Source organism: Leucopleurus acutus (genome assembly GCF_964270905.1).
Source record: "Leucopleurus acutus genome assembly, chromosome: X".
Taxonomy (NCBI): Eukaryota; Metazoa; Chordata; class Mammalia; order Artiodactyla; family Delphinidae; genus Leucopleurus; species Leucopleurus acutus.
This window is the reverse complement of record NC_139148.1, coordinates 15,301,053-15,328,738: the sequence shown is the minus strand read 5'-3', so window position 1 is coordinate 15,328,738 and position 27,686 is coordinate 15,301,053. Positions and strand designations below refer to the sequence as shown.

General features: G+C 44.5%; 1 protein-coding gene across 3 annotated transcripts in view; it reads left to right on the top strand.

The window, feature by feature from the left end:
• Positions 1 to 3,072: 3,072 nt before the first annotated feature.
• Positions 3,073 to 27,686, top strand: part of ADGRG2 (adhesion G protein-coupled receptor G2) — a gene marked incomplete at both ends in the record, with an annotated part of 71,032 nt that continues 46,418 nt past the window's right edge. For 2 of the 3 annotated variants that reach the window (XM_082864200.1, XM_082864199.1), the window contains 2 exons: positions 3,074 to 3,191; positions 27,532 to 27,567. In XM_082864200.1, the coding sequence (XP_082720326.1) occupies positions 3,074 to 3,191; positions 27,532 to 27,567 (154 nt within the window). Of the gene's footprint in view, positions 3,192 to 27,531; positions 27,568 to 27,686 lie in introns of all 3 variants that reach the window. The other variant, XM_082864198.1, reaches the window with a different exon arrangement.

Here is a 27,686-nt window from a genome sequence, read left to right as displayed (position 1 = left end):
CAAGGAGATCAATTCCCAGGAGGCCAGCATTGTGGCCTGGTAGAAAGAGTAGGAGTCCCACCAAACAGCCAGATGACCTTGACCCATCCCCTAGAACACGTTGGGCCTCTCTCTACATCTGTAGAATAAGGGTCTCAGCTAGGTGAATTCTGAATTCCTTTCCAGAAACAGACTGCTCTGATACTCTTTCCAGAACTAAAATTAGATACTTGTGTAGTAAATCTTCTAAGTCAGCTCTGTAAATTCCAGGTAGAGTCAAACCTGAGGCATTTGTATAGGAGAGTTTTTTTGTAGAGGTTCATTAAATATAGCTTATAAAAAAAAGGGGGAATGCTTTTGGAGGGGAGCTGAGTTAAAAACTAAAAATAGGTTAATTTTTAAACTTTATATACAAATTTCTTTTTTTTTGTTTTTTGTTTTTTTTGTGGTACGCAGGCCTGTCACCGTTGTGGCCTGTCCCGTTGGGGAGCACAGGCTCCAGACGCACAGGCTCAGCGGCCATGGCTCACGGGCCCAGCCGCTCTGCGGCATGTGGGATCTTCCCGGACCGGGGCACGAACCCGCATGCCCTGCATCAGCAGGCAGACTCTCAACCACTGCGCCACCAGGGAAGCCCTACATATGAAACTTTTTATGACATATATATTAGTGTATAATTCAATGAATTTCAGAAACTGAACACACCATGTAACCAGCACACAGAATATTACCTGAACCTCAGAAGCAGCACTGAGTCCACTTCTAATTGTTGTATCCTCTGCCCGCTTCCAAGGATAACCATGCTCCCACCCTCATTCCATCGATTAGTTTTGCCTGCTTTTGTTCCTCATCTGAATGGGATCATGGACAACATGCATTCCTTTATGTCTGGCTCCTTTATCTAACATTGTATTTCAGAGATTCATCATTATTATTGTGTGTAGCTGTAGTAGACACTTAAATTTTCCTCCAGAGAGACATTGCTTTATCTTTGCACAACAACGTTATCATTCAAGTGACTCATTCGGGAGGGTCAGTAATATGCCATTATGAACAGAGAGAGGATGAAAGTGCTGGAGAGAAACCAGAGGCACTTTATAATTTATTAACATAGTGTGTTATTAATATATAATACAATTTACAGTATTGATTTTAAAAATAGAAGTCCTCTTCGGAAGGACAAGGATTCACTTTCTGCTCTAAGACGTTATCATGCCTTGTCCAAGGAAAGAATCATTCCTCTGGTACCGGCAATGGCTGTTAAATTATAGGATTCTTAAAGATTGCCAGCTTTTCCTGGAGACTGAGAAATCGTGATTTATTCCCACCTTTCTGTGTCTTTATCCCTGCAATCCCTGCACTATCTTACCCTGCACATATGAGGTACAAAATAGCTATTTGTTGGGCTTCCCTGGTGGCACAGTGGTTCAGAGTCCGCTTGACGATGCAGGGGACACGGGTTCGTGCCCCGGTCCGGGAGGATCCCACATGCCGCGGAGCGGTTATGCCCGTGAGCCGCTGAGCCTGCGCGTCCGGAGCCTGTGCTCCACAACGGGAGAGGCCACAACAGTGAGAGGCCCGCGTACCGCAAAAAAAAAAAAAAAAAAAGCTATTTGTTGACTGAATGAAGGGTCTAGCTAGCATTTATAGTGCCTTCACAGTGCCAGCCCCTGTGCCCAGATCTCTTGTTTACTCACCACAGCGACACTATCAGGCTGGTGCTATTATCACAGTTCGCTAGATGGGGAATCTTGGCCATCGGAAATAACTTATCCAGAGTCACTCAGACATTGTGTGGCAGAGCCAGGACCTTTGATCCCATGCTCTTTAGCCTTCACCGCGGTGCCTGCACACTCTATCTCAGGCCAACAGAAGCTGCGGTGGTGGCTAGGTGCTTGGATGCCCTGCGGCCAGGAGCTCTGCCAGCTGAGAACACGCGGCCTGGTCTGTCCCGGCCCCTTCCCCTGTGGCCATGTAGAAGGAGCCTGCTCCGTGGGCTCTCACTGCCCGAGCCCCGTGGGTGGCGTGTGATTTCCTCGCTGGCTTCTTCCTCCCTCAGTATCCCCCGCCAGAGCCTGCTGCTGGTGCTGACTGCCTGTCACGGGGTTCCGTTGGCCAACTCCTCCATCGGGAGAGGAACGGACGCAGCCTTAGCATCTGCAGTTTTCTCCACGTGCCGAGCTCCTCTCAGCCTCTGCCCCACCTCCCCCATGTGTATTTCATCTAGTTGCTGCCTAGTTAACCCACACATCTCATCTGGTATATATTGGCCCTTGATGATTATTCGTTGGAACGAAATGAATAAACGAATGGTAAATGAGACTTAAAAATTCAGTATTGATATAAACTTCACTTTTTAAAAAATGTTGACTCTGCCCTCCCCACTACTAAAAATGTAAGCGATGGGCTTCCCTGGTGGCGCAGTGGTTGAGAGTCCGCCTGCCGATGCAGGGGACACGGGTTCGTGCCCCGGTCCGGGAAGATCCCACATGCCGTGGAGTGGCTGGGCCCGTGAGCCATGGCCGCTGAGCCTGCGCGTCCGGAGCTTGTGCTCCGCAACGGGAGAGGCCACAACAGTGAGAGGCCCGCGTACCAAAAAAAAAAAAAAAAAAAAAAAAAAATGTAAGCGATGATAATGAATTAACATACAATAAAGAGGAAATGCAACACACCCATCCTTTTACGGTATGACATAAATGGGATAGATCATTTATAAGATTCTGTGACCTCTTCTGATTCTTAGCATAGTTTTTAACCAGCCTTTATATAGTGGTAATCATTATATATACGCAGCATTTTGTGTTTTTAAATTCTTTTCTTGATATTTTGCATGTGTTGATGTTTTCCATAAATCTACATGGACTACCTTGCTTATCATTTTTATTATAATATCCCACTGGATGGGCCTCCCGTAATAAACATGGGTTTTGCTTTTTGTAGCCAGTGCCCACCTGGCATTGCCAATTCTCTGGACTAGAGTAATTTAAAGGAAGCAGGTTGCAGGTTGTCTTGCTTGAGGAACTGGCCTTTTGGGCATTGTTGTGTCGTGATTATGGCAAAGCTGTGATGATGTGTCCCCCTATTTTATTCCAGGATGCTTTTCTCTGGCAGGCAGTGTGGCCATGTTGGGAGACCTGAGGAACTTTTACTGACGTTCAAGATATTCCTTGTCATCATTTGTCTTCATGTCACTGTGGTTACATCCCTGGAAGGTAAGGTGCCCATTTTCCTTCATCTTTTCCTATTTTATCTGTGTGTGTGTGTTTATTTGGGATTGTTTTACTGTGGTAAAAAAAACATAACATAAAACTTACCATTTTCACCATTTTTAAGTATATAATTCACTGCCATTAAATGTATTCACAGGTTTGTGCAACCACCACCACTGTCCAGTTCCAGAACACTTTCATCATCTCAAACAGGAACTCTGCACCCATTAAGCAATAACCTCCCTTCCCCCCTCCCCCCAGGCCCTGGTAACCTCTGTTATTTCTGTCTCTATGATTTTGCCTATTCTAGGTACCTCATGTAAGTATAAGGAATCATACAATATTCATCCTCTTGTGTCTGGCTTATTTCCCTTAGCATGTTTCCAAGGTTCATCCATGTTGTAACATGATCCAGAATTTCATTCCTTTTTAAGGCTGAATAATGCTCCATTGTATGTACATATTTTGTTTATCTCGTCAATGTTGATGGACATTTGGGTTATTTCCACCTTTTGGCTATTATAAATAATGCTAGTGTGAACATTGGTGTTTAAGTATCCGTTTGAGTCCCTTCTTTCAATTCTTTGGGGTATATATACCTAGGAGTAGAATTGCTGGGTCATATGGTAATTCTGTGTTTAACTTTTTGAGGATCTGCCAAACTGTTTCCCACAGAGGCTGCACCATTTAACATTCTCACCAGCAAGGCACAGGATTCCAATTTTTCTGTATCCTCACCAACACTTGTTATTTTCTGTTGTTTTGATAATGGATGTGAAATGGTATCATTGTGGTTTTTATTTGCATTTCCTTAATGATTAGTGATTTTGAACATGTTTTCATGTGCTTATTAGTCATTTGTGTATCTTCTTTAGAGAAATGACTATTCGAATCTTTGGTCCATTTTTGAATTGGGTTGTTTGGGGTTTTCTGTTGTCATTGAGTTTTAGGAGTTCATTATATATTCAGGATACTAATCCTTTATTATATATATGATTTGCAAATATTTTCCCCCTTCTGTGAGTTGTCTTTTCACTCTTTTTTTTTTTGGCTGCGTTGGGTCTTCGTTGCTGTGCATGGGCTTTCTTTAGTTGTGGCAAGCGGGGGCTACTCTTCATTGTGGTGTGCGGGCTTCTCATTGTGGTGGCTCCTCTTGTTGTGGAGCATGGGCCCTAGAGCATGCGGGCTTCAGTAGTTGCAGCACACAGGCTCAGTAGTTGTGGCGCACAGGCTTAGTTGCTCCACAGGATGTGGGATCTTCCTGGACCAGGGATCAAACCCGTGTCCCCTGCATTGGCAGGCAGATTCTTAACCACTGTGCCACCAGGGAGTCCCTTTTCACTCTTTTAATAGTGTTCTTTGATGCACAAAAGTTTTTAATTTTGATGAAGTCCAATTTGTCTATTTTTACTTTATTGCCTGTGTTTTTGCTGTCATATCCAAGAAATGTCATGAAGATTTTTCCCTATTTTTCTTCTAAGAACTTTATAGTTTTAGACCGGGGCATGAACCCGTGTCCCCTGCATCGGCAGGCAGACTCCCAACCACTGCACCACCAGGGAAGCCCCTATTTGTTTTTAAAAGTACCTACTCGAAGGCACTTCTGCATGGAAATTTAAGGGAGATAGAGAATCACCCTAATGAAGCAGCATCCATTTCAGAAAAGAGGATCCTTAGAAGCTTATGTGAGAATGGGAAAACATACCTGAGGAAGGCGATAAAAAGTCCAGAAACCCCAGGGCTGCAATATCTTTGAGTACAACTGCCAAAAGAATACAGTGCTATGCAAATATAAAAAATCAGTATTGAAGAAGACATTATTAAGGACATACAGAGAAATACCTTACCTATTTAGAAGAGAGTTGCAAGACCAAGGAATCTTTGTTGGATAAAGCAAATATCTACTAGCAGCAAACAACAGCATAAATACAACAGACACACACAGATGCACACAAACTAAATGGAAAACTTGCAACAGATTAAAACACAGTTGAGGGCTTCCCTGGTGGTGCAGTGGTTGGGAGTCTGCCTGCCGATGCAGGGGACACGGGTTCGTGCCCCGGTCCGGGAGGATCCCACATGCCGCGGAGCAGCTCAGCCCGTGAGCCGTGGCCGCTGAGCCTGGGCGTCCGGAGCCTGTGCTCCGCCACGGGAGAGGCCATAGCAGTGAGAGGCCCGCGTACAGCAAAAAGCAAACAAACAAACAAACAAACACAGTTGACAGTCCTTCAAAAGTAGGCACTGGGGCATATTGTCAAGAAGCCATGATACTTTACACAAAGAAATAAGAGCTAAATGTGTATTGACTGCTTACAATGCGCTGGGTTCCTATGTGCTGTATATACATCCACTCTCTTAAGCTGCTCAACCAAATCTATTAAGGGGAGATCCTAGTCTTAGCACCATTTCTCAGATCAAGAAACTGAGGCTCAGAGAGATAAGTAACTTGCTCAAGGGAGTGGCCGAGCTGGGAATTGTACCCAACTTGGAATTTTGTGCTCCTAACCGCAAAACCAGAGTTCTCAAACTTGAGTATGCATCAGAATCACCTGGAAGGCTTGTTAAGCCAGATTCCTGGGTCCCTCCCTGAGAGTTTTTGATTTAGTAGCTCTGGGGCGGGCCCTGAGAATTGACATTTCTAACAAGTTCTCAGGTGATGTTGATGTGACTGGTTCAGAGACGATACCACTACCTACACAACTGGCAGAAGACATAAGTAGGGAGAGAAAACTCCTCCAGATATATATCATGGGATACAAATTCTTTTATGGCCATGTGATGTTCATGTAAACTGTGCTCAGACACATCATCTCCTTGGGGCATTAAGACACCACTGTGGGGGCTTCCCTGGTGGCGCAGTGGTTGAGGGTCCGCCTGCCGATGCAGGGGACACGGGTTCGTGCCCCGGTCCGGGAAGATCCCACATGCCGCGGAGCGGCTGGGCCCGTGAGCCATGGCCACTGAGCCTGCGCGTCCGGAGCCTGTGCTCCGCAACGGGAGAGGCCACAACAGTGAGAGGCCCGCATACCGCAAAAAAAAAAAAAAAAAAAAAAAATTATGAAAATGGGGCAGGTAAACATGAGAGTTTCATGGCTCTGAAACCAGCCTGAGTAGGGAAAACCTGTGTGGATGCTAAGGTCGCTGAATGTATTTCTTGCTCTGGCTCTCTGATGAATTGATTTCTTAAGGCAGTGGTTCTCAGAGTGTGGCCCCCAGACAAGCAACATCAGCATCACCTGGGAGCTTTGTAGAAGTGCAGATTCTCAGGCCCAGCCTAGACCTGCTGAATTGGAAACTCTGAGGGTGGGGTCCAGCAGTCTGTGCTTTAGCCATCCCTCCAGGTGATGCTGATGCATTCTCAGAGAGCCACAGTCTTAAAGAATTGGCTGAAACATTACTGTGCCCCATGATATAGTAGAAAGGTGGTGAGATCTGGAGTTAGAGCCCTCCCCGTGCCTGCCACCTGCTATTTGTATGATCTCTATTTGCCAGTAGACTGACATGGGACTCTATTTCCTCATCTTCAAAATGGGTGTAATCCTGAGCTCCCCCAGTGGGCTCTTGTTTTTTGTTTTTTTTAAACATTATTTATCTTTTATTTTTTAAAATATTTTATTTATTTATATTTGGCTGTGTTGGGTCTTCTTTGCTGTGCACGGGCGTCCTCTAGTTGCGGCGAGCGGGGGCTCCTCTTCCTTGTGGTGCACAGGCTTCTCACTGTGGTGGCTTCTCTTGTTGCGGAGCACGGGCTCTAGGTGTGTGGGCTTCAGTAGTTGTGGCACGTGGGCTCAGTAGTTGTGGCTCACGGGCTCTAGAGCGCAGGCTCAGTAGTTGTGGCGCATGGGCTTAGTTTCTCCACGGCATGTGGGATCTTCCCAGAGCAGGGCTCGAACCTGTGTCCCCTGCATTGGCAGGTGGATTCTTAACCACCGCGCCACCAGGGAAGCCCTGGGCTCTTGTTAAGGCTCAGTATATGTTTTAAAAAAAGAACCTCCATGATGGCAAAGGTTTTTCTTTTTCTTTTCTCTGTTTCTTTTTCCAGCTTTATTGACATATAACATTTAACATTGCATAGGCAAAGGTTTTTCTGAATGAAGTGTTTTGGGATCTGGAAAGGGCTAAATAGGAGTTCGTTATTGTCTTTCAGAACTCCAACTAAGAGTATTCATGTTATTTAATAATCACTTTGATAATATTTACCTGTGCCAGCCGCTGTTCTTTGAAGTAGGCACTAGCATTAGGCTCCGTTTTACAGACTTACAGGAAACCGAGGCCCAAAGAAGGTAAGCAACTTGCCCTAGGTTAAACATTTTGGTTGCAGAGTTGCAATTCGAACTCAGGCCATCTGACCCAAAGTCTGTGTGTTTAGCCACTACGCTATCCTGTCTTCAGCATTCTTAACCTCTCTGCTACACTAGGTTGTGTACTGTGCTTGGTGGTTGTGTAGCTGTAGGTTAAACATCAAGGTGGAATCCACTTTTGGACTGGATATTGGACTGGATCATCCAGACGGCTTATAGGCATCATCTCTCTGAACAGCTTTGGACTGGGGCAGGTTCTTTTCGGTTCAGGATGGCTTAGGTCTGGTCTTTGATGAAGGCCAAGGGGACCTGCTACTTCTACATTGGATAATCAGTTGCGTGGTAATGAGTGCCTGCTGTGTGCCTAGCATTACTGGCTGCTGAGAGGACATCATCTCTGACTCCAGGAAATTTGCACTCCAGTTGGAGGGACATGACTATGACACATGAGAACAGTACAAACTGTAACTAAATCCTGAAGCGTGAGTCAGTGCTATAGGGCTTTAACATATGGCCTTCGGCCAAATCCGTGGGTGAGTCTAGTTAAATGTTAAGCCACCTGTAGCAGATGCTATTGGTGCGCTGCCCATCTCCCCTTGGCCCACCCAGAGGTCACCTAGAGACAGATCCTGCACATGCTGGTGGCTCCCATGTCTCCCTGACTGAGAATGATCTGTACCCATGCACCCATGCTTGGCCTGCACATGGAACAAGCTAGTAGTGCCGGGGAGTTAATACCCCAAAGCAGTGAAGAATGGGAGTTCGTGTTTACCTATGCCAGCTTCCTTGTCCCTTGGTGGGACAATGCTAAGGTGTGTTCTATACACCTAGGAGATTGTTGGATTGGGCCACAGTTGCCCATAGTAGCAGTGTGCTAATTAATGTACCCATTATTGGCTTTACTCTCTTCCCTACCTCACTCCCCTACTCCCTCCCTCTGCTTCCTGGGGTCATCCCCATTTGGAAACACACTCATTTTCCAAGTCTAGCCCAGTATTACTGCCTCTATGAAACCTCCCCTCATGTCTTCATAAGAATTAAATCTCTTCTGCCTTTTCTGTTTATCCCTTTTCTGTTTATCCATGTCTTTTTATGCTTGTCACTTTGTATCATGTCATGATGTACTTCCTTTGCATCATGAGTCGTTTCAGCACATGGTCTCCCTTTTCTGTTTATCCATGTCTTTTTATGCTTGTCACTTTGTATCATGTCATGATGTACTTCCTTTGCATCATGAGTCGTTTCAGCACATGGTCTGTGCCAGGTGAGAAGGGAGAATGAAGGTTTGGCAAGGTGGGTGGGAAACTAATGGGGTGAAAGCAGGCAGAGGGCCTGCTCTGGGGCAGGCCGTGATGTAGATCATCACATTTAATCCTCACAAAAACTCTTTATGGTAGATATTTTAAGTCTCAGTTTGCAGACGAAGAAACTGAGTGTCAAAGAGAGTAAGTCGTTTGCCCAGAGTCACACAGCTTGGAGGATCCCCCATTGGAATCAGTAGCCCGTACTGTTCATACTATACCAGGTTGCCCAGTAAGTGAAGACTGAATGAACGTGGCACTGAGGCACGGAGAGAAGAGGGAGAGGGAGCCTGGAGTAGACTGCCAGGGAGCAGCCGTTGCCCCTGGCTCTGGGGTATCTGGACTGCAAACACAGTAGCTTCGCCCTGGAAGCCTGAGAGATGACTCAGTGGCTCTCGACAGTGAGGAGGGATCGGACTGACACTCCCTTTTTTTTTTTTAACATCTTTATTGGAGTATAATTGCTTTACAATGGTGTGTTAGTTTCTGCTGTATAACAAAGTGAATCAGCTATACATATACATATATGTATGTATATGTATAGCTATACAGCTATACATACACATATACATATATCCCCGTATCTTCTCCCCGGACTGACACTCTCTTGTTAGGCCACTGACCAATAGAGAAAACCCTTAGACCTTGACACTTCCAGTTGTGTAATTTGGTGATGTTCGAGGGAGTCATTCGTGGTCTACCAGAAGCCCAAATAAGTTTTGGCAGGTAACTTACCTCTAGCCTCTAGCTCTCTTGGGCTGTGCCAATACCTCTTTTCTTTTCTTCCTCCCTCCCTCCCTCCCTCCCTCCCTTCGTTCCTTTCTTCCACTGCTTTTTTTTTGTCTTCCAAGAAGGTCTTCTTTTAGGTACAACTGTTTTCCAGAGCGTGAGATGACATATTAGTGGAAGATGGTTATAATTTCATTCTTGCAGAGTTGTCGTCCCCATTTGGAAACAAGTACACATTTGAGCCAGTTTGGTGACCTCATGAGCTATAATCCCAACTTACTGTCTTTCTGGGCTGGATCTAGATCTTTCTGTGCTGAAGGCATTTCTAGTGATAGATTTCTCTCTAATTCCCCTTGTCCAAGGCCTCACTGGCTTGTCTCCTCTTACCGTCTCATGCTTTGTCCATCCAAGTCTTTGTTCTTCTTTCCAAACCCAGTGGTGGTCTCCTCGTCTCTCACTTTTCTATCTGTAAAATTGCGATTATAAATACCATAGTGCTGATCTGATACTCAGCCAATTTCCCAAGCCCCCAGAATCCCACACAGGCATGAGGTCACTTCTGCTGGGCCCTGACTCTTTCCCTGGCAGGTAGAAGTGGTGACAAGGAATGATAGAGAATCTAGATGGGTTGAGGGGGAAACTGAGAGCAGAGGACATTGTGTCCCACTTTCCACTTAGAACTCCGGATGAGAACCCCTCACAGTGGACTGTAAATCAACATGGGGCAGTGGCAGAGATGAGAAATGGTGGCACAGTGTGTTTAGGCAGAGTGAAGGCTGGAGGTGGTGTCCTCTCCAGGTCTTTCTCATCTCTTGTGTGACAGGGAAGGGATTCAAAATTGCCCTCGTGTTCCTAGTGGGTAGCTCTGTTGAGAGCCAGGGGCAGGGACAGGGCTGCAGAGATGACGGTGTGGACAGCTGAGACCAGGGGCCAGATGGAGGATGTGACAGACACCCAGTGGTGAGAGCTGAGAGGACCTAGGTCAGCAAGAGAGGGACCCCCCAGGCCAGGGTGGGATTCTGAGAGACTAGAACATGGGGTGCACTGGACACAGCCTTTAGCAGTGGATGCCAGCTGGACCCCCAGGAACCCTGCAGGGTGAGGGAGCTCCCTGGAGAGACCCTTGAGAACCCAGGGCTCAGCACGAGGTGATGTAGGTCCTTTCTCCCTGCTGTGCAGAACACTGGCACCCCATTCCTAACCTGGAAGCCATCTTGACTACCAGAAGGAAGAGGAGGGAAAACGAAGATTGTGCATTTATCTGGAAGACACTGAGTTACCTAGAGACCATTTTAGAGCGGAAGAGAGAGCTACCTTAAATCATCAGGTTTAAGGATCCCTTTCCTGTACCTCTGGAATGGAGGCTCCAAAACAAGATGGAGTCATCCTAGACATCAAAGGAAAGCTCAAGGATTTCTTTTTAATTTGTTTATTGTCACTATTGTTTGTACATCTAAATTACGTCTATACATTTTATAAGATTTTTTTTTTAATTTTTATTTATTTATTTTTAGTTTTGGCTGTGTTGGGTCTTCGTTTCTGTGCGAGGGCTTTCTCTGGTTGCAGCGAGTAGGGGCCACTCTTCATCGCGGTGCGCAGGGCTTTCACTGTCGCGGCCTCTCTTGTTGCGGAGCACAGGCTCCAGACGCGCAGGCTCAGTAGTTGTGGCTCACGGGCCCAGTTGCTCCGTGGCATGTGGGATCTTCCCAGACCAGGGCTCGAACCCGTGTCCCCTGCATTGGCAGGCAGATTCGCAACCACTGCGCCACCAGGGAAGCCCCGTATGTCTATACATTTTATACTAACTCTAAAACATCCATACTGAACAGTTAGGATGTGTCAGGACACTGCTAGCAGTGGTGAAGGCCATCATGATATCCTGAATTCTGCTCCTCCTCCTGGTTTTATCTTTGCAGGTATGAAGGAATATCTGGTCAGGTCCTGTCTATATCCTCCATAGTGTTAGCACATAGTAAGTGCTCAATAAACTGGCTGTTTGGTTGGTTTTGATTTGTGGCTCTAGTCTAAAGCCTAGAGATACACTAAAACATGGACTGCTCTCCTCAGCTTACACCACCAGCATTATCCTTATCTGAACCCAATGAGTTCTGATACAACATATATTCCACTAAACTTTTGTGTAGACCTCAGTGAGGTGGCTGTACATTGGCTCCAATTACCCTTAAGGAATGTATTTCCTTTCCTCCATGTGATGAAGGGGCTCAGCTGATTGCCTGTTAAGAGTCCTTCACACTTTGACATTGTGAGTTCGATTACCCAGTAGGATCAGTCTTTGGATTCCTGATTTGTTGTCCTGGGATACCCGGGATCCTTGAGGTCTGCCTCGAACTAAGAACCACTCATCTCTGCAATCCCATTTTAAGGCTGCTCTCCTATTCAAAGTTCCTAATATGAAATTGGAAACAATTTAAAAGTCCTATTTTCTCCAGACTACTTTTTTTAACTTGACGTGATTTCGAAAGCTCTTAAAGTTACAGTGAAGCCAGTGAATCTCTTGATTTCCATATTGATAAAAGCTCCAGACATGGCTTTTGCTGACTGGTAAATCTCCCAGTTGCCAGTGCTATCCTTGCCTTGTTGTACATGGAAAAGTCCCAGTGTCTCTTTGTAGGATCCAGTGGCAACAGCACATAGCACTGAACATTAAGAACAGCGGTAGCAACCCATCTGGACATTTCTGTAGGTCTTCATGGTCTACAGAGCACCTTGGCATACATCATCTCCTCACGTCCCCCTGAGGTGGGTGGAGAAGTTTGTATTATCCCCACTTTGCTGATGAGAAGACTGAAGCGCAAAGCAACGGATACTTTTCTAGGTTACCCAGCAAGAGACAGTATCAAGGTGCTGAAAGCAGCTCTCCAGAACTCTTTCTTGTACACCAGCCTTCACGAAGTGCTTGCTTTTGGTTATAGGAGTATGTTTTAGCCAAGATCTTTAACAAGGGTGACTTTAACCATGAGGAATGTCCCTCTAAATGAGGAGTTGGCAAACTTTTCTTCGAAGAACCAGATAATAAATATTTTGGCTTTGTGATCCTTATGGCCTCTGTGACAACTACTCAACGCTGCCCATGCAGCTCAAAAGCGGCCCTAGACAATATGTAAATGAATAGATGTGGCTTTGAGCCAGTGGAACTTTATTTGCAAATACAGTTGGTGGGCTGGATTTGGCCCATGGACTGTAGTTTACAGACTCCTTCCTGATCTAGACAGTGCAGAAGTGGTGCGGCACTTACTACTGATCATTTATATTACACCCATTCCTTGCTTTTCTTCTTGCTGGCTAAGCCTGGCTTCGTAGGGTGCTCCCCTCTTTCAACACTCAGGAGTAAATGCTGATTATTCTAAGCCACCCGTGGAAATGCTGTTCCTTGCCAATATTTGATTTAGGAGTGGGTATGTGACTGAATTTTTTTTTTTTTTTTTTGCGGTATGCGGGCCTCTCACTGTTGTGGCCTCTCCCGTTGCGGAGCACAGGCTCCGGACGCGCAGGCTCAGGGGCCATGGCTCACGGGCCCAGCCGCTCCACGGCGTGTGGGAATCTTCCCAGACCGGGGCACGAACCCGTGTCCCCTGCATCGGCAGGCGGACTCTCAACCACTGCGCCACCAGGGAAGCCCTGTGACTGACTTTTGACCAAAAAGACACCTGGGAAAATCTGCTGGGGGACTTCTAGGAAAACATCCCCACTCCTGAGACTCAATGAAAAAGAGTTTCTCTTCTTACTCTGGACACGCACTGTCCAATATGATAGCCACTAGGCACATGTGGCTATTTAAATTTAAATTAATTAAAATTAAGTGAAATTAAAAATTCAGTTCCTCAGTCACACTAAGTCACATCTCAAGTGTTCAGTATTCACATGGGGCTAGTGGTTGCCGTACTGGATGGTGCAGATATAGAATATTTCCATCGTTGTAGAAAGTTCTATTGGCTAGTGCTGTGCCTAGACATTTTCATGTTTGGATTTGATGCCTGAAACAGTGGTAGCCATCTTAAAAACACTGAGAGGAGCTAGGGAGTGCAAGTAGAAAGTGGAGATAACCTGAATTTTTGAAAGGTTGAGTCCCTGAACTAACTGTATCCTGAGGCTGAATGAACCGACGGCTGGAAAAGGCCTGGGTCTTTGTTGCCATCACTGAGCTGTAGGACCAGCCTTAGAACTGTCCGCTTTTGGAGTTCTTGTTAGGTGGCTTAATTGAATGTCCTTAATGTTTGTGATACTTTTAACTGAATGTTCTGCGACTTGCCTCTGAAAGCATTCTAACACATCTAAGTTAACTTTACAAAGGTTTACTGTGTGTCACATCGTTTTAAATGCTTCGTGCGTTACCTCCGTGAATCCTGATAATAGTTACGGTCAGGTGTTAATCCTTCATTTTCTAGATGAGGGAACTGAGGCTTGGACGGTTTGAGTCACTTCCAAGTTCACACAGCTGGAAAGTAGAAGTGGTGGCATTTTAGAACTTGTGTCCTTAACCACTTCCTCAGTGTTTAGTCCCTGAAGCAGTTGAAAATGTTTTTTTACACGACTTTGACTGAAACTTTGCCATATTCATTTATCCTGGGATGGGTTTGTACCTCCAAAGGACTAGATAAAGATTAAGAGAGATCTGAGGAATAAAAGCAATAGTTCCGCTGATTTAATCTGTTAAGAAGTAAGTTGTTCCAAGAGAACATGCTGTTGAAATGTACCTTGATGTGGGTACAGCTTTCCTTCAAGGAAATAACAAGAAACAGATTGATCTTGGCAAGAAGCCTCATGTTCACAAGATCACAGCGCTGTAAAAGAAACCCATCAAGATAGATTGAGAGTGCTTTTGCAACAATGTCTGTGGCAATTGTGTTTGTTTTTTTTTGTGTTTTTTTTTTTTTTTTGCGGTACACGGGCCTCTCACTGTTGTGGCCTCTCCCGCTGCGGAGCACAGGCTCCAGACGCGCAGGCTCAGCGGCCATGGCTCACGGGCCCAGCCGCTGCGTGGCATGTGGGATCCTCCCGGACCAGGGCACAAACCGGTGTGCCCTGCATCGGCAGGCGGACTCCCAACCACTGCGCCACCAGGGAAGCCCAATTGTGTTTGTTTTTAACATCAGTGTCCTATTTGACCTATACCCTTCCCTCTTCTTTCCCTTTAGGAATGCACACAGCATAAAGTAAAAGTTACTCTCTTGTTGCTCTAGTATTTAGTATAGTATAGAATTTTGTTAATTTAAGGACGAGACAAATGAAAACTATCAAATGGGTGGTGGTGTTGCTTTGGTGAATAAATGAGAATTGCTTATAATTATCTGATTAATTGAATAAACAAGGACTGAACACATAGCTGTCTTGTGTCTCAACTCTGTAGCCTTTTTCGCCTTGCTCCTAATGTAAAATAGGCCTTGTCGTTACACTGGTTACTGGTTTGGATTCACAGTGAAGGCTAACCAATTCTGGGTTTTGATGTACAGGCAGGAGGGATGAGTTAGTGAAGAACTTTCAGTCATAGGATTTTTTTCAAAGTAGAATTTTAAAACTTTCAAGTGAGTTGCATAATATCACTAAAATGTAAACTCTGTTTGAGGCCAGGGGTTTGGTTTTATTCCTGCTATAACCCCAGTGCCTGGCATACAATTGGCCTTCAAAAATTGGAATAAGTGAATAAGCTTTGGGCAAATCCCTTCATGTTCTGAGCTTCTTTCCTCCCTTGTAGACTGAGGGGCTTGGACTAGTTTGGTATTTAGTCTTTTCCAGACCTATGGCTTATGTTGTAATTCTTTTCTTCCAGTGAACTCCAAGTCCTAAAAGATACTATCTTTCAAATGGTTTATTTAGGTAAAATTTTCCTCCCATTTTTGTGCTGAGCAAAGACAACAAAGATAACTGCATCCAGTGTTTGTGATCAGTAGTAGAAAACCAGGAGAGATGTAATTTCAAACAAAGCAAACATCACACTCTGTTTTCTCATGCAGTCTATTGTGGGTAAATAAACCATTTTTGAAGTAAAGAAATATAGTGTAAGTCACTACCTTTGCCACTTTTCTGGATTCACAATATTATACTAGGTCATCTTCAAGTCTCCTTCGCCTCTGAAATGGATTTCTATGAACTTCCATTTCCTGATGTGTAATACAAAGTGATGGAACCCCACGGTCTTTCTAGGAGATGTCTTCCTATGATGCTAACCCATGGAAACTTGAATTAGACAAACACAGTTTTGTAATAGATATTCTCACTAATCAAGCATTAGTGAATAGATAGGAATGTTTTAAAGTTAGAATGGAAATCACATACATGCAAATCTTGGAAAGAAACTATCTTTATGATTTCTTAAAAACGCCCCTCTGCAAATTACTGATATCACGTTGTTTGTTTTAAGGGAAAAAAAACCAGTTTATTACATAAAGGTAAACTTTATCCAAAGACACAGAATCATGCAGAGTGAATTAATAATAATTACAGGGACTTCCCTGGTGGTGCAGTGATTAAGAATCCGCCTGCCAGTGCAGGGGACACAGGTTCGAACCCTGGTCTGGGAAGACCCCACATGCCGTGGAGCAACTAAGCCTGTGCGCCACAACTACTGAGCCTGAGCTCTAGGGTCCACGAGCCACAACTACTGAGCCCGCATGCCACAACTACTGAAGCCCACGCACCTAGAGCCCATGCTCTGCAACAAGAGAAGCCGCCGTGATGAGAAGCCTGCGCATCGCAATAAAGAGTAGCCCCCGCTCGATGCAACTAGAGAAAGCTCATGTGCAGCAACAAAGACCCAGTGCAGCCAAAAAATAGATAAATAAATGAATTTTAAAAATAAAAAAAAAAATAATAATTACAACTTACTGTTGGAACTGTGATAAAAATACTTTGTAAATGTAATATAATTTCCTTCAAAGCAAGCACCCCCATTTTTACAGTTGAAGAAATATAAGCAGAGAAATGTCAGAAACTTACTCAAGGCAGAGCAAGGATTTGGACCTCTCTCTCAAGAGCCTAGTCTCTTAATCACATTTAAAGTTGGTTAAGGAGGCATGCTCATTCATCCATTGGAAATATATGGACATGGGCCTTTTATCCACATGGAGATTACTAACTCAAGAGTTACACATTATTAAAAGTGAGGAGTCCCAGATCAGACTTCAAAGCTCATGACAAGCCAAAGACAATAGAAGGGGAAAACAGTAGAACAGGAGCCGCCAACATACAGAGGCCTTAGGGCCTCCTAAGCATCTTCTACCCAGAAGTGCTACAGCAAAGGTTAAGGTTTACATGGCTTCAAAACAGAGGGAACTCAAAAATACAACTTTTTCACCTAAGGATGCAGCAAGAATATCCATAATTCAGCCGTTCTCTGTGGCTTTTACTAGTATGTCACTGTTTACAGAACTGGTTTGTCACACAGGAGTTCTACAGTTGGGGGTCATGAAAAAAACATGATATGGATGTTAGCTAGGAGCAAAGCTGGGGAGGTGAGTCACAAAGAAGGGGGGATTCATATTCAGCCTCAGAGTGGCAAGGACTCCCCCTCCTCTGATTCATATTGATTCCCTGACTTTTGACCTAGTCAATATGAGGGCAAAGAACTGGAGAGAAAATGACTGGGGAGAGTGATTTTAGCATTAATTTTGACCTATCATTAGTTTAATGGGTATCATTACTCTACAACACTCAAATTAAGTCTGATGTGGCAGAGACTGGCTGGCAGCTCACCAAAGCTTTCTTCCTTAGCACACAGCTAGACTACATTTCCCAGCCTCCCTTGCAGTTAGAAGTGGCCATGTGGCTGAGTTCTGGCCAGTGGGTGTGGGGAGAAATGATGTTTGCCACTTCCGGGCTTAGTCATTAAAAATCTCCCACCTGGGGCTTCCCTGGTGGCGCAGTGGTTGAGAGTCCGCCTGCCAATGCAGGGAACACGGGTTCGTGCCCCGGTCCGGGAAGATTCCACATGTCGTGGAGCGGCTGGGCCCGTGAGCCATGGCCGCTGAGCCTGCGCGTCCGGAGCCTGTGCTCCGCAACGGGAGAGGCCCGCGTACCGCAAAAAAAAAAAAAAAAAAAAAAAATCTCCCACCTGTTTGCCTGGCTGGATGTTGCTCTCCAGAGCAAACTTGGAATCTTCATGTTGAAAATGGCAGTGCCTCTGTCAGCCTGGGTTCCTGAGTGATTGCATGGAGCAGATGCTGCTCTCTCTGTCCCACCCTACCCTCCACTCTAGGCTGCTGATTGGACTTCACACCTGGAAAATTAACTTTTTTTTTTTTAAGTGTCTGAGATTTCAGCGTTTATTTATTGTAGCAACTTTCCTTACCTTAACTAATGAGGCAGGGTAGTTGGTACATCTCATTCATTCTGCCATTGGAAGGTGGGGTGGGATGGGCTAGGCATCCCTTCTTTCTTGAGATTATGTATGAACCCAGGTTCATACAATCTAAGAAAGCTGGAGGAGGCTATTCTGGGCGCTATCAGATTATCACTGTCCAATCAGGAGAGAGTCATTTGTAGTCAGGAGACTCCACCAGAGCTGCCCGCTCCCTTTGTGCCAACCCAGGCCACTGGGACCTCCACAATGTGGTATAAGGTTAAGACTACAGGCTCTGGACTTCCTGGGGTCAAGTCTTAACCTCTGCCATTTATTAACTCTGACTGTACCAAGGTATTTAATCATTGTGCTTCAGTTTCCTTATCTGTAAAGTAGCAGTATCTCTCTCATAGAGTTACATGCAGATTAAATGAGTTAATGCGTGTAAAACAGATGGCTGAAATGCGTTTGACACGTTGTAAGAACTCCGTAAAAACTATAGCCGTCATCACTAGAGACCAGCATGATCTAATAGAAATTTTTGTGATAATGGAAGTGTTCTATATGTGTCCAGTACAGTAGCCACCAACCACATGTGGCCATTGACCACTTGAAATGTGACTGAGAAACTGAATTTTAAATTTTATTTAACTTTAAATTTAAATAGCCACACGTGGGTAGTGGCTACCATATTGAACAGTACAGCTATAGGCCATTTGTTCTAATTGTTTCAGAATTTTTTGAATTAGTGGTTTTGGGGTTTTTTTGGATATATACCCAGGAGTGGAATTGCTGGGTCATATGGTAGTTCTATTTTTAGCTTTTTGAGAAACCTCCCTGCTGTTTTCCACAGTGGCTGCACCAATATACATTCCCACCAACTGTACGAGGGTTCCTTTTTCTCTACATCCTCGCCAACATTTGTTATTTGTTAACCTAGCTGCCGCACTTGAGGGATTCAGAGCAATGTCATCTGCACTGTTGGGGTTTGATAAGTTAACTATTCTGCTTCTCCCTCACCGCAACATCCCCTACATCCTCTCATCTTACCTTAGAAGTGTCTGTTGAACCTCTCTTTTCATGCCAGCTTCCCAAGCACCGGTTCAAGTCGTCATCATGTCTTGGCTAATCTACTGCAGTAGCCTGCTGTCTGGCCGTCCCACTATAGATCACCCTCCTCGTTTATTTCATAGCTATATAAAAAAAATATTGTTCTGTGCCAGGGGCTGGGGAGGATGGGGAGTCCGTTGTGCAGCCAAGTCCTTACCTTAGGCTCCGCACCCCCGGAGGACCTAAGCTAAGATGCCAAGGGGGTCACTGCTCACCTGTGAGCTGGCAAAGAGGGGCATGATCGGAGGGAGACTGGAAGAGTTTCTGTACCCTACCCACTGGTGCCCCACCCCCCCACTTCCAGGTGCTTCTGCACTTAAACATCTACCACAGGGAACTCTCACTACCCATAAATGACAGGTGCTTTGGAGTGAAAGAACATGTCAGCTGACTAACAGCAGAATCACCCGAGACACTAGTGGGCATCCGGGAGGAGAGGGGCACCCAGGCAAATGTTGCTTTCCTTAAGCTGGATCTCTTCGGGAGGAAATGGAGATAGCCCTGGAGTGTGCATTCTCTATGGGGGCCACTTCGCCCCCATGGGAAGGAAAATCGGTTCTTGGGGGCCAAAAAAATTTGTTTTTTTGGCTGCGTTGGGTCTTCATTGCTGCGCGCAGGCTTTCTCTAGTTGCGGCGAACCGGGGCTACTCTTCGTTGTGGTGCACGGGATTCTCATTGCGGTGGCTTCTCTTGTTGCGTAGCACGGACTCTAGGCGCGTGGGCTTCAGTAGTTGTGGTGCGTGGGCTCAGTAGGTGTGGCTCACGGGCTCTAGAGCGCAGGCTCAGTAGTTGTGGCGCATGGGCTTAGTTGCTCCGCGGCATGTGGGATCTTCCCGGACCAGGGCTCAAACCCGTGTCCCCTGCATTGGCAGGTGGATTCTTAACCACTGCATCACCAGGGAAGTCCCAAAATCTTACATATTACAGAGGGCTGGGACTTGGATGAGGCAAGTGAGGGGTCTAGGGCACAGAATGTTAGGAGACACCCCCTCTTAGGGCTGTGTGTGTGTGTGTACACACATACATAAATACACGCATACATAAATATATACATACTGTTTGGATGGCAAGGAGTGTTGTGGGTAAGGGGATGGAAAGGGTCGGGCAAAGGGAGAAAGTGTTGTGATTTTAAATAGAGTGGTCTGGATCAGTCTCTCAGAGAAGGTGATATTTGAGCAACATTTGAAAGAGGCAGCAGGGCAAACCAAGGGGTTCTCTGTGGGAAAAGTATTTCAGGCAGAGGGAGCAGCAAGTGCAAAGGCCCTGAGGTGAGACTATGCCCAGTGTGTTGGAGGAACAGCAGGGACACCAGAGTGGTTGGGTGAGGGGAGAGGAGGGGGAGATGAGGTCTGGATAGAGGGCCATGTTTCACGGGCATGTGGGGAGATTCCATGAAGAAGCATGGGTATAATGCCACTGTAATAAGTGTTCAATAGAGGCCAGTTTGCCTCTCTCCCTCCCTGTCCCCTGAAACACTAAGCAGTATTTACCTTTCAGACTGAAAAAGCTCCAGAAGCTACCAGCCTTCAGAAGTAGAGTGAACCCAAGTTGTGGCTAGCATTTTATAATGGAAAGCACAACCCAAATACTCCATTATCTGCACTGGCCTTGACGGGCAGCCTAGATTACTGTCTATGTGTCTAACTTCAGGGGGGCTGGGAAGGGGGGATGATGCCCTAAAACCCCCACCTGTCAGAAACAGTTTATTTCAAGGCTCTCCTCCTTCCTAAAGTATACATCCCTCCCAGTGGAATGGGGTGGGTGGCCAGCAGGTCAGTGGCTCTTCACTGTTTTAGACCACAGCCCAAGATGAGAAGCAGCCCAGTATAGTGGGGCTGGAAAGCCTGGGCTCAGATCCTAGCTCTGTCCCTTTACTACACACGTTATTTGACCTCCCTGTGCCTCGGTTTCCCCATCTGTAAAATGGGGTAACTTGCCTCGTATTGTTGTTATGAGGACTAGATGAGTTAATATTTATGAAGTGCCTGGTCACAGTAATGCTATATACATGCTTGTTAATTTAAAATAGAGTCCCTTTTGGGACTCTACTGTTCCCAGAAAAAAACACATATGAATACACACAAATTTGCATTCTATTCTAGGGCATTTATGGACACTCCAAAATGTATCTCCTAGATCCTCAAGGGAAGGGACTGTCTGTTAACCTCTGAGAGAGGCCAGATCAGTTCTAGAGGGGTTAAGGGGCGAGAGGGCGGGTGAGTGGTACCGTGTGAGGACAGGAGAGGAGCAAGACCCAGGGGCTGGGGAATCAAGGCCACGTTTCACCCACTTCCCATTTTGGCCAAGACCCACCTAGAATTGCCAATCGTTTGCACTTTGGGAAATTCCACCAGCTAGGAGGTGAAGTTTTCTTTAGGAATGTCATTATCGATTGTTTAATAAAAACGTTGTGTCAGAGTATTTATTGAGCACTGTGACGCGAGATGGTCACAGCTCAAGTAAACACATTTTGGCTGTGCCGAAGTAGAAATGTCTTCAGTCATTTTGTTGGTTCTGTAGTAAAATCTGAAAAATACAGTTCTTGTAAGAGTGTCTGTTGTCCCAAGCCCTGGAGAGCCACTGTCATAATAATTTTGTTTTGTTTGGGGTTCCTGTATAAGAGTGCCTAGGCGTGGCACCTTGTTTTGAATCATCTCTCTATGGAACAGTAATTCAATCCAGAGAAGGACTGTCACCGGATTACAAATTTTAGTTGGTTCTAAAACATTCATGCAAGGGGGGGCTAGTTGTATTCTCTTTAGATCCACTCCTAGAAGATTAAGCCTTTATCTTTCCCATCCAACTTCGGGGAGAATGTGCTGGGTGTAAAGAGAACCAACTGTCTGACGTTTTAAGTCTTACATCTCCCACATATCAAATAGCAGAAGAAAAATGAAAACCTCAGAACCCTCAGGCATGACCTTGTATGTCTTGGGTGCAGGTTATTTGGGAGGTGATCCCAGGAATCAGGAGTGAGCGAGCAGGGAGAGGGCATTAGGAAGAGGAAAGGTTGATAAAGGGTACGGTATTGAGATCATTGCTGTAGGCAACGTTTGTGATACGGCAGTTGAATGGCCATTTTAGTATACGTTTAGAAGATCTGTTAAGCAAGCTACCTGCTGTGATTGGCAGTTATAGCTATGATTCCAAAGTACAGATTCTGAACCATAGCCATCTAAGAAGTATTCTCAAGTCTTTCCTTCATGGACTCTGCCTCATTGCTCTCAGATCTTTTGCCCATCTTTCCCCTGCTGTGCTTTGTATCACAGGGACCTGACCCCTTGCAATATTTGCATTAAATTGCTGCTCTTGAACTACCTGTCATATATTCATGACTGCTGGAGACTCCTTAATGATGTCATCAGTCAATGCAAAAATGCAAAGCCCTGCACTGGATTCCTGGAGGATGATAAAGAATCAGGCAGCTTAGCATTTAGTTGGGAAAACAAGACATACAGTGGAAAAGTTAAATAACAGTGCCTAACAGTATATGTCCAAATGCCAAGTGAATGGTGTAGCCAATGAATAAACTTCAAGATACTAAGAGGAAAGAGCCGTCTCCATCAGTTTCATGCCAGGGCATGCTTTAGGGGGCTGGAGAGCTGACAGAAAGGGGTCATCTAAAAACTTCCAATTTTGGAAGGGTAAGAATTTGGAATTTTATTTGAAATCTCCTAATTCTTAAATGTTGGTAAGAAATTCAAACTTTCAAAAACTTCAGTGTGAGTTCCATCGTGTGGGCAAGATAGAACTCGTCGGGGAGCTGAGCTGGGATTGGGAGCCAATGGTGTGCGTGCGGGGGATGGTTTACTGAGTTGGGTGAGAAGTCAGACGCAAAGAACGTTAAGATCCTTGCCAATGAGAAGATTCCGGGTTCTAACATTTCACTTATATGTGAGGCGATCAAGATCTGGGCTTAGAAGGGGGCAGTGGGCATGGGAAGAAAGGAGAGGTAAGAGACAGATTAGGGAATATGAATACCCTCCATTTATGTACTAGTTTATGGTCTACACAGTTTGTCATTGGAGGTGGGATAGAGTAGAGGCCCAGAGGGTAGGCTTTGAAGTCAGACTGCCTGGGTTCGTATCCCAGCTCTACAGTGAATTCCCACGGAGGCCTGGAACAATTCACGGAACCTTGCGCAGCCGCAGTTTCTCAAGCGCTAAAAAGGACTGATGCTAAGGAATCCACATATTTCATAGAGTCGTTGGCTGATGTTAAACAATAAAATGTGCAGGAAGCTCTTCGTGCGTTAAGCCTGGCTCACAGGAAGCATCAATCAGTGTTCACTCTTACTGTCATCACACACATCATTTCTCTTTAATCCTCGCAACAGCTCCCTGTTAGGGTGAGAAGAATGCACAGGATGGATGACGGAATCTGGGGGTGGGATGGGAGGTGGGGAACAGGAGGAGTCAGGAGCGATGGCCAGAGCGTTAGCCTTCGGTTTGTAGACTCAGCTGTATTGCTGAAACTGACTCTAGTTTTCTGGGCCCTTCACTTAACCCCTGTGGGATTTTTCTTCCTAAAGTGTGGTTCCTTGCAAGTCATATTCTCCATAATTTAAAAAAAACTGGATTTTTGAGTATGTAGGAAGAATAATGGCTCCCCAAAGATGTCCCCTTCTAATGCCTCAAACCTGTAACTATGTTGCCTTACATGACAAAAGGGATTTTGCAAATGTGATTAAAGCTCAGGACTGGGAGATGGGGAGGTGATCGTGGATTGCCTGGGTGCTCCCGGTCTAATCACTCGAGTTCTTAAAAGTGGAAGAGGAAGGCAGAAGAGTGAGTCAGACGGATGCTGCATGAGAAGGACTCCCCCTACCCCATCCCACTGTTGCTAGCTTTGAAGATGGAGGAATGGGGCCAAGAAATGTGGGTGGCTTCTAGAATCGAGGAATGGCCCTCAATTTATAGCCAGCAAGAAAATGAGGACCTAGGTCCTCCAACTGCAAGGAACTGAATTCTGCCAGTTATCCAAATAAGGAGGACACAGGTTCTCCCCCAGAGCCTCCAGAAAGGTGTGCAGCCTGTTGACACCCTGATTTTAGTCTGGTGAGACCCATGTTGGACTAATGACCTACAGAACTCTAACGTAACAAGTTTGCATTGTCTTAAACCACTAAGTTCATGGTAATTTGTTACAGCAGCAACAGGAAACTAATATACTGAATTTTCCAGTTTCAGTTGTTTGGCTGGTGTTACCAGAGGTCCATCAAATTCAAGAATGATATGGAAATGCTGTGGGGCGATGGGGGACAAGGTCTTGGATATATGGGGTTGGAGAGGCAATGACAGTAAGGCATTCACATGGCAGTGCTCAGACCACACTTGATCATGTGGGATTGGATTTGGGGAGGTGGTAGCAGTAAATTTGAAAGAATGTGCCAGGGAGGCGATGTAGGGAAAGAGACCCCGTCGAGGGGGGCCGCTTTCTTGAGTTGCCAGTTCCTCTGTTTGGCGTCCATTCGAAGCTTAGGCATGCCAAACTCCTGGTCATCATAATTGCAATATACGGACTTTGTTTTAAAAAATCATTAGGGAGTCATATTGAGTAAATTTTATAGACAGCTCACAATTTTATTTATGGATTTAAATCGAGACTTCAATAAATGAATAATGCTTTAAATTTTGCTCTTTGTAAGTTTCCAAAGGAAAATCTGAAAAATTTAAATGTTTTTCCTTTCTTTGCTTGCGAATCTTTTTTTTTTTTTTTTTTTTGCGAATCTTTTTAACAATGGAAATGTTTTGTCTCCTAAGAGTGACATGGAACTCAAATATATGACTCACTGGAAATGCCGACCACCTCCTTGGTTTTAACAAATGAGAAGTGAGTTAGGAGAGAGCCCAAGAGAAACAGAGGCTGATACTCAGGAAAATGTAAGGCCTATGGGACGTCTCTATGTGGCACCAAGAGGAGTGATGTGGAGCGTTATAATGAGAGACAGAAAAAGTGAATAAAATGTTAGTCACTGAGTAATCGGGCCCCTAGAAGAAAAAAAATGCCAAAAGACAAAAAGCGGACAATAACAATTTAAAAACCTTTAACTTTTATTTACTGGGTTCCCTCCCTTCATCAGTGTAGGTCTCTGCTGGGAGCCCTGTAGGCTGGGCTGGGCTGGCCCTTGATCTATTTTTTTTTTTTTTTTTGGCTGTACGCGGGCCTCTCACTGTTGGGGCCTCTCCCGTTGCGGAGCACAGGCTCCGGACGCACAGGCTCAGCGGCCATGGCTCACGGGCCCAGCCGCTCCGCGGCACGTGGGATCCTCCCGGACCGGGGCACGAACCCACGCCCCCTGCATCTGCAGGCAGACTCTCAACCACTGCGCCACCAGGGAAGCCCTGATCTATATTTTGATCAGGTTTTACCTCTTGATTGTGAATCCATGCCTATCAAACCTGTCTACCCAGAGATGGCCAACCAGGAAAGTTCCTTCTCTACTCTGGCTCTCCTATTACCCTTGAGTTGTCCATTTCCTCTAGCATCTAAGAAAGAGATAAAACTCAGATGAGCCCCTTTCCCTGTGGGTATACAGCTCTTGTCAAAGGATTTAGCAATGGAGAAGGTTGAACAATTGGTGATTCTGGTCAACCACTGGGCAAAATTGAAAAGGAAGCAGTATTAGCCCCTGTTGCCCTTCAACATCACTCTCCTTCCCTCTTCCCTGGTACTCAACTCTTCCTCAGTGCCTTCATGCTGTTCCCTGCCTGTGCCACGCTCCCACACCACTCTACCTCACCTGCCTAAACTGATGTGTCATTTTCAAGTAGCCCATATTGAATGTTGATTCTTCCCGGAAATTTTCAACATGGCCCAGTATGGTAGGTCTTTGCTACATAATCAGAAGACTTCAGCCAATTGGAATTAATTCATACTAAGCTGTGAATGACTGATTTCCCCTTAGTGCTCCCAGGAGCATTCTCAAAATTAAACTCCTGTTAATTCAACAGACTCTTTGATTGGTGGGATATTTAAGGTAGCATGAGGGATATACTGAAGGACAGAGACTAAGAAGAGGCAATGCCAATTAAATTAGGGCATCAAGACACTAACTACTCTGCGCCAACCACTGGAGCACTCATTCAGTCCTGCTTTCAAGAAGAACTGTGTTTTAATTATACCAGAAAATAATCAGTACCCTACCACCATTTAAGGAAAATAGGCTCCTGGAAGCTACCAGGTATGTTTCACTGTGCAATTTTAGTTTCTAAGTATACTTATTCTTTCTTTTTAATTGTATCTCAAGATACCACTATGGAAATAACCATTCCTTTGTAATTAAAAACAGTTTAAGAATTTATAAGGTAATACCCCATTGGGTGAGAGTTTGCGAAAGTAACACTCTGATGTACTGCAAAGAGTGGTATAAATTGGTTTCTTTTCTGTAAGGCATCTTGGCAATCAAAATTCATGGAATTTCTGAAAGAAATAGCAAGTATGTATGCAAAAATTTACCAAGAGGATTTCTTGTAGCGTTGTTTGTAATCATGAAAAACTGTGCACACTAAAATGTCCATCAAAAGGAAATTTGTTATATAAATTAATGGTACATCCAATCAATGAAATGCTATGCAGTCATTACAAAATGGTATTGGGGAAAATTATTTAATGATATAGAACAATGTTCAGGATGTAGTGTCATGAGAAAAGCCAGGTTACAAGTAGTTTTAAGTGACATGATCTTTCTTGTCGTACATATAAGTACATATGTATACACATACATTCATATATTTATATTCATATGTAGATATACATTAACACATAGAAAGAGAAAAGAATATATGTCACAATGTTAATGTCATTTATGTCTGGGTGGTGAAATTATAGGTGGTTTTAATTTTCTTCTTTTTGTTTATCTGTAATTTCTGAAGTTTCTCCAATAAGTGTATTATTTTTCATAGAGAAAAAAATAGAATTACTTTTCTTTTAAGGAATCTAGCATCCTCCCAAAATAAATAACACAGCAGTTCTTGTAGTTTATATACCCAGAGGTGTCTGATTGGCTTAATTAAAGGTATAACGTCTGTGCTAATAGGTATAAAAAGAAGTACAGTTACGGGAAGTTTAATTTATGCAGATGTATACATTTACACATTCTAATGAACATTTGCCAACAACCGAAGTTCTTAGTCATCATTTTTATTTTAAAATGTACTAAACCATTATATAACAAAATATATAGAGTACCATCAACAGTTAAATTGGAAGAATTGCTTCACCAGAGATATGTCTTTGTGGAGAATTGAAAGAACTGTTTAGGCTGTTGAAAATAATAGTAAATTAACATACTGCCCTCTTTTGGTAGCTATTTGCAACTCATTTTACATTCACTGCCGTTAAAGATGTTAATCTACAAATTCATGTACAAACTAATTTTATTTACTTTTACATTTTTTAATTGAAGTATAGTTGATTTACAATAATGTTGTGTTAGTTTCAGGTGTACAGCACAGTGATTCAGATATATATATATATTCTGTTTCAGATTCTTTTCCATTATAGGTTATTACAAGATACTGTAATAATTCCCTGTATTATACAGTAGTTCCCTGTTGTTTAATCTACAAACTAAAGTAACTTTAAATCACCTTTTTCGTCAACAGAGCATGCTGATAATTCCAGTTTGTTGTCACCTTCTGGTAAGATTGTTATTTCATGACTTTGGGGGCATTTCAGCAAAATATTCTAAAAGTTCTCCATGCAATGTCAGATACAGAAAAATTGTTTTCTTCTATGAAGCTTAATTAAATTCTGTCAT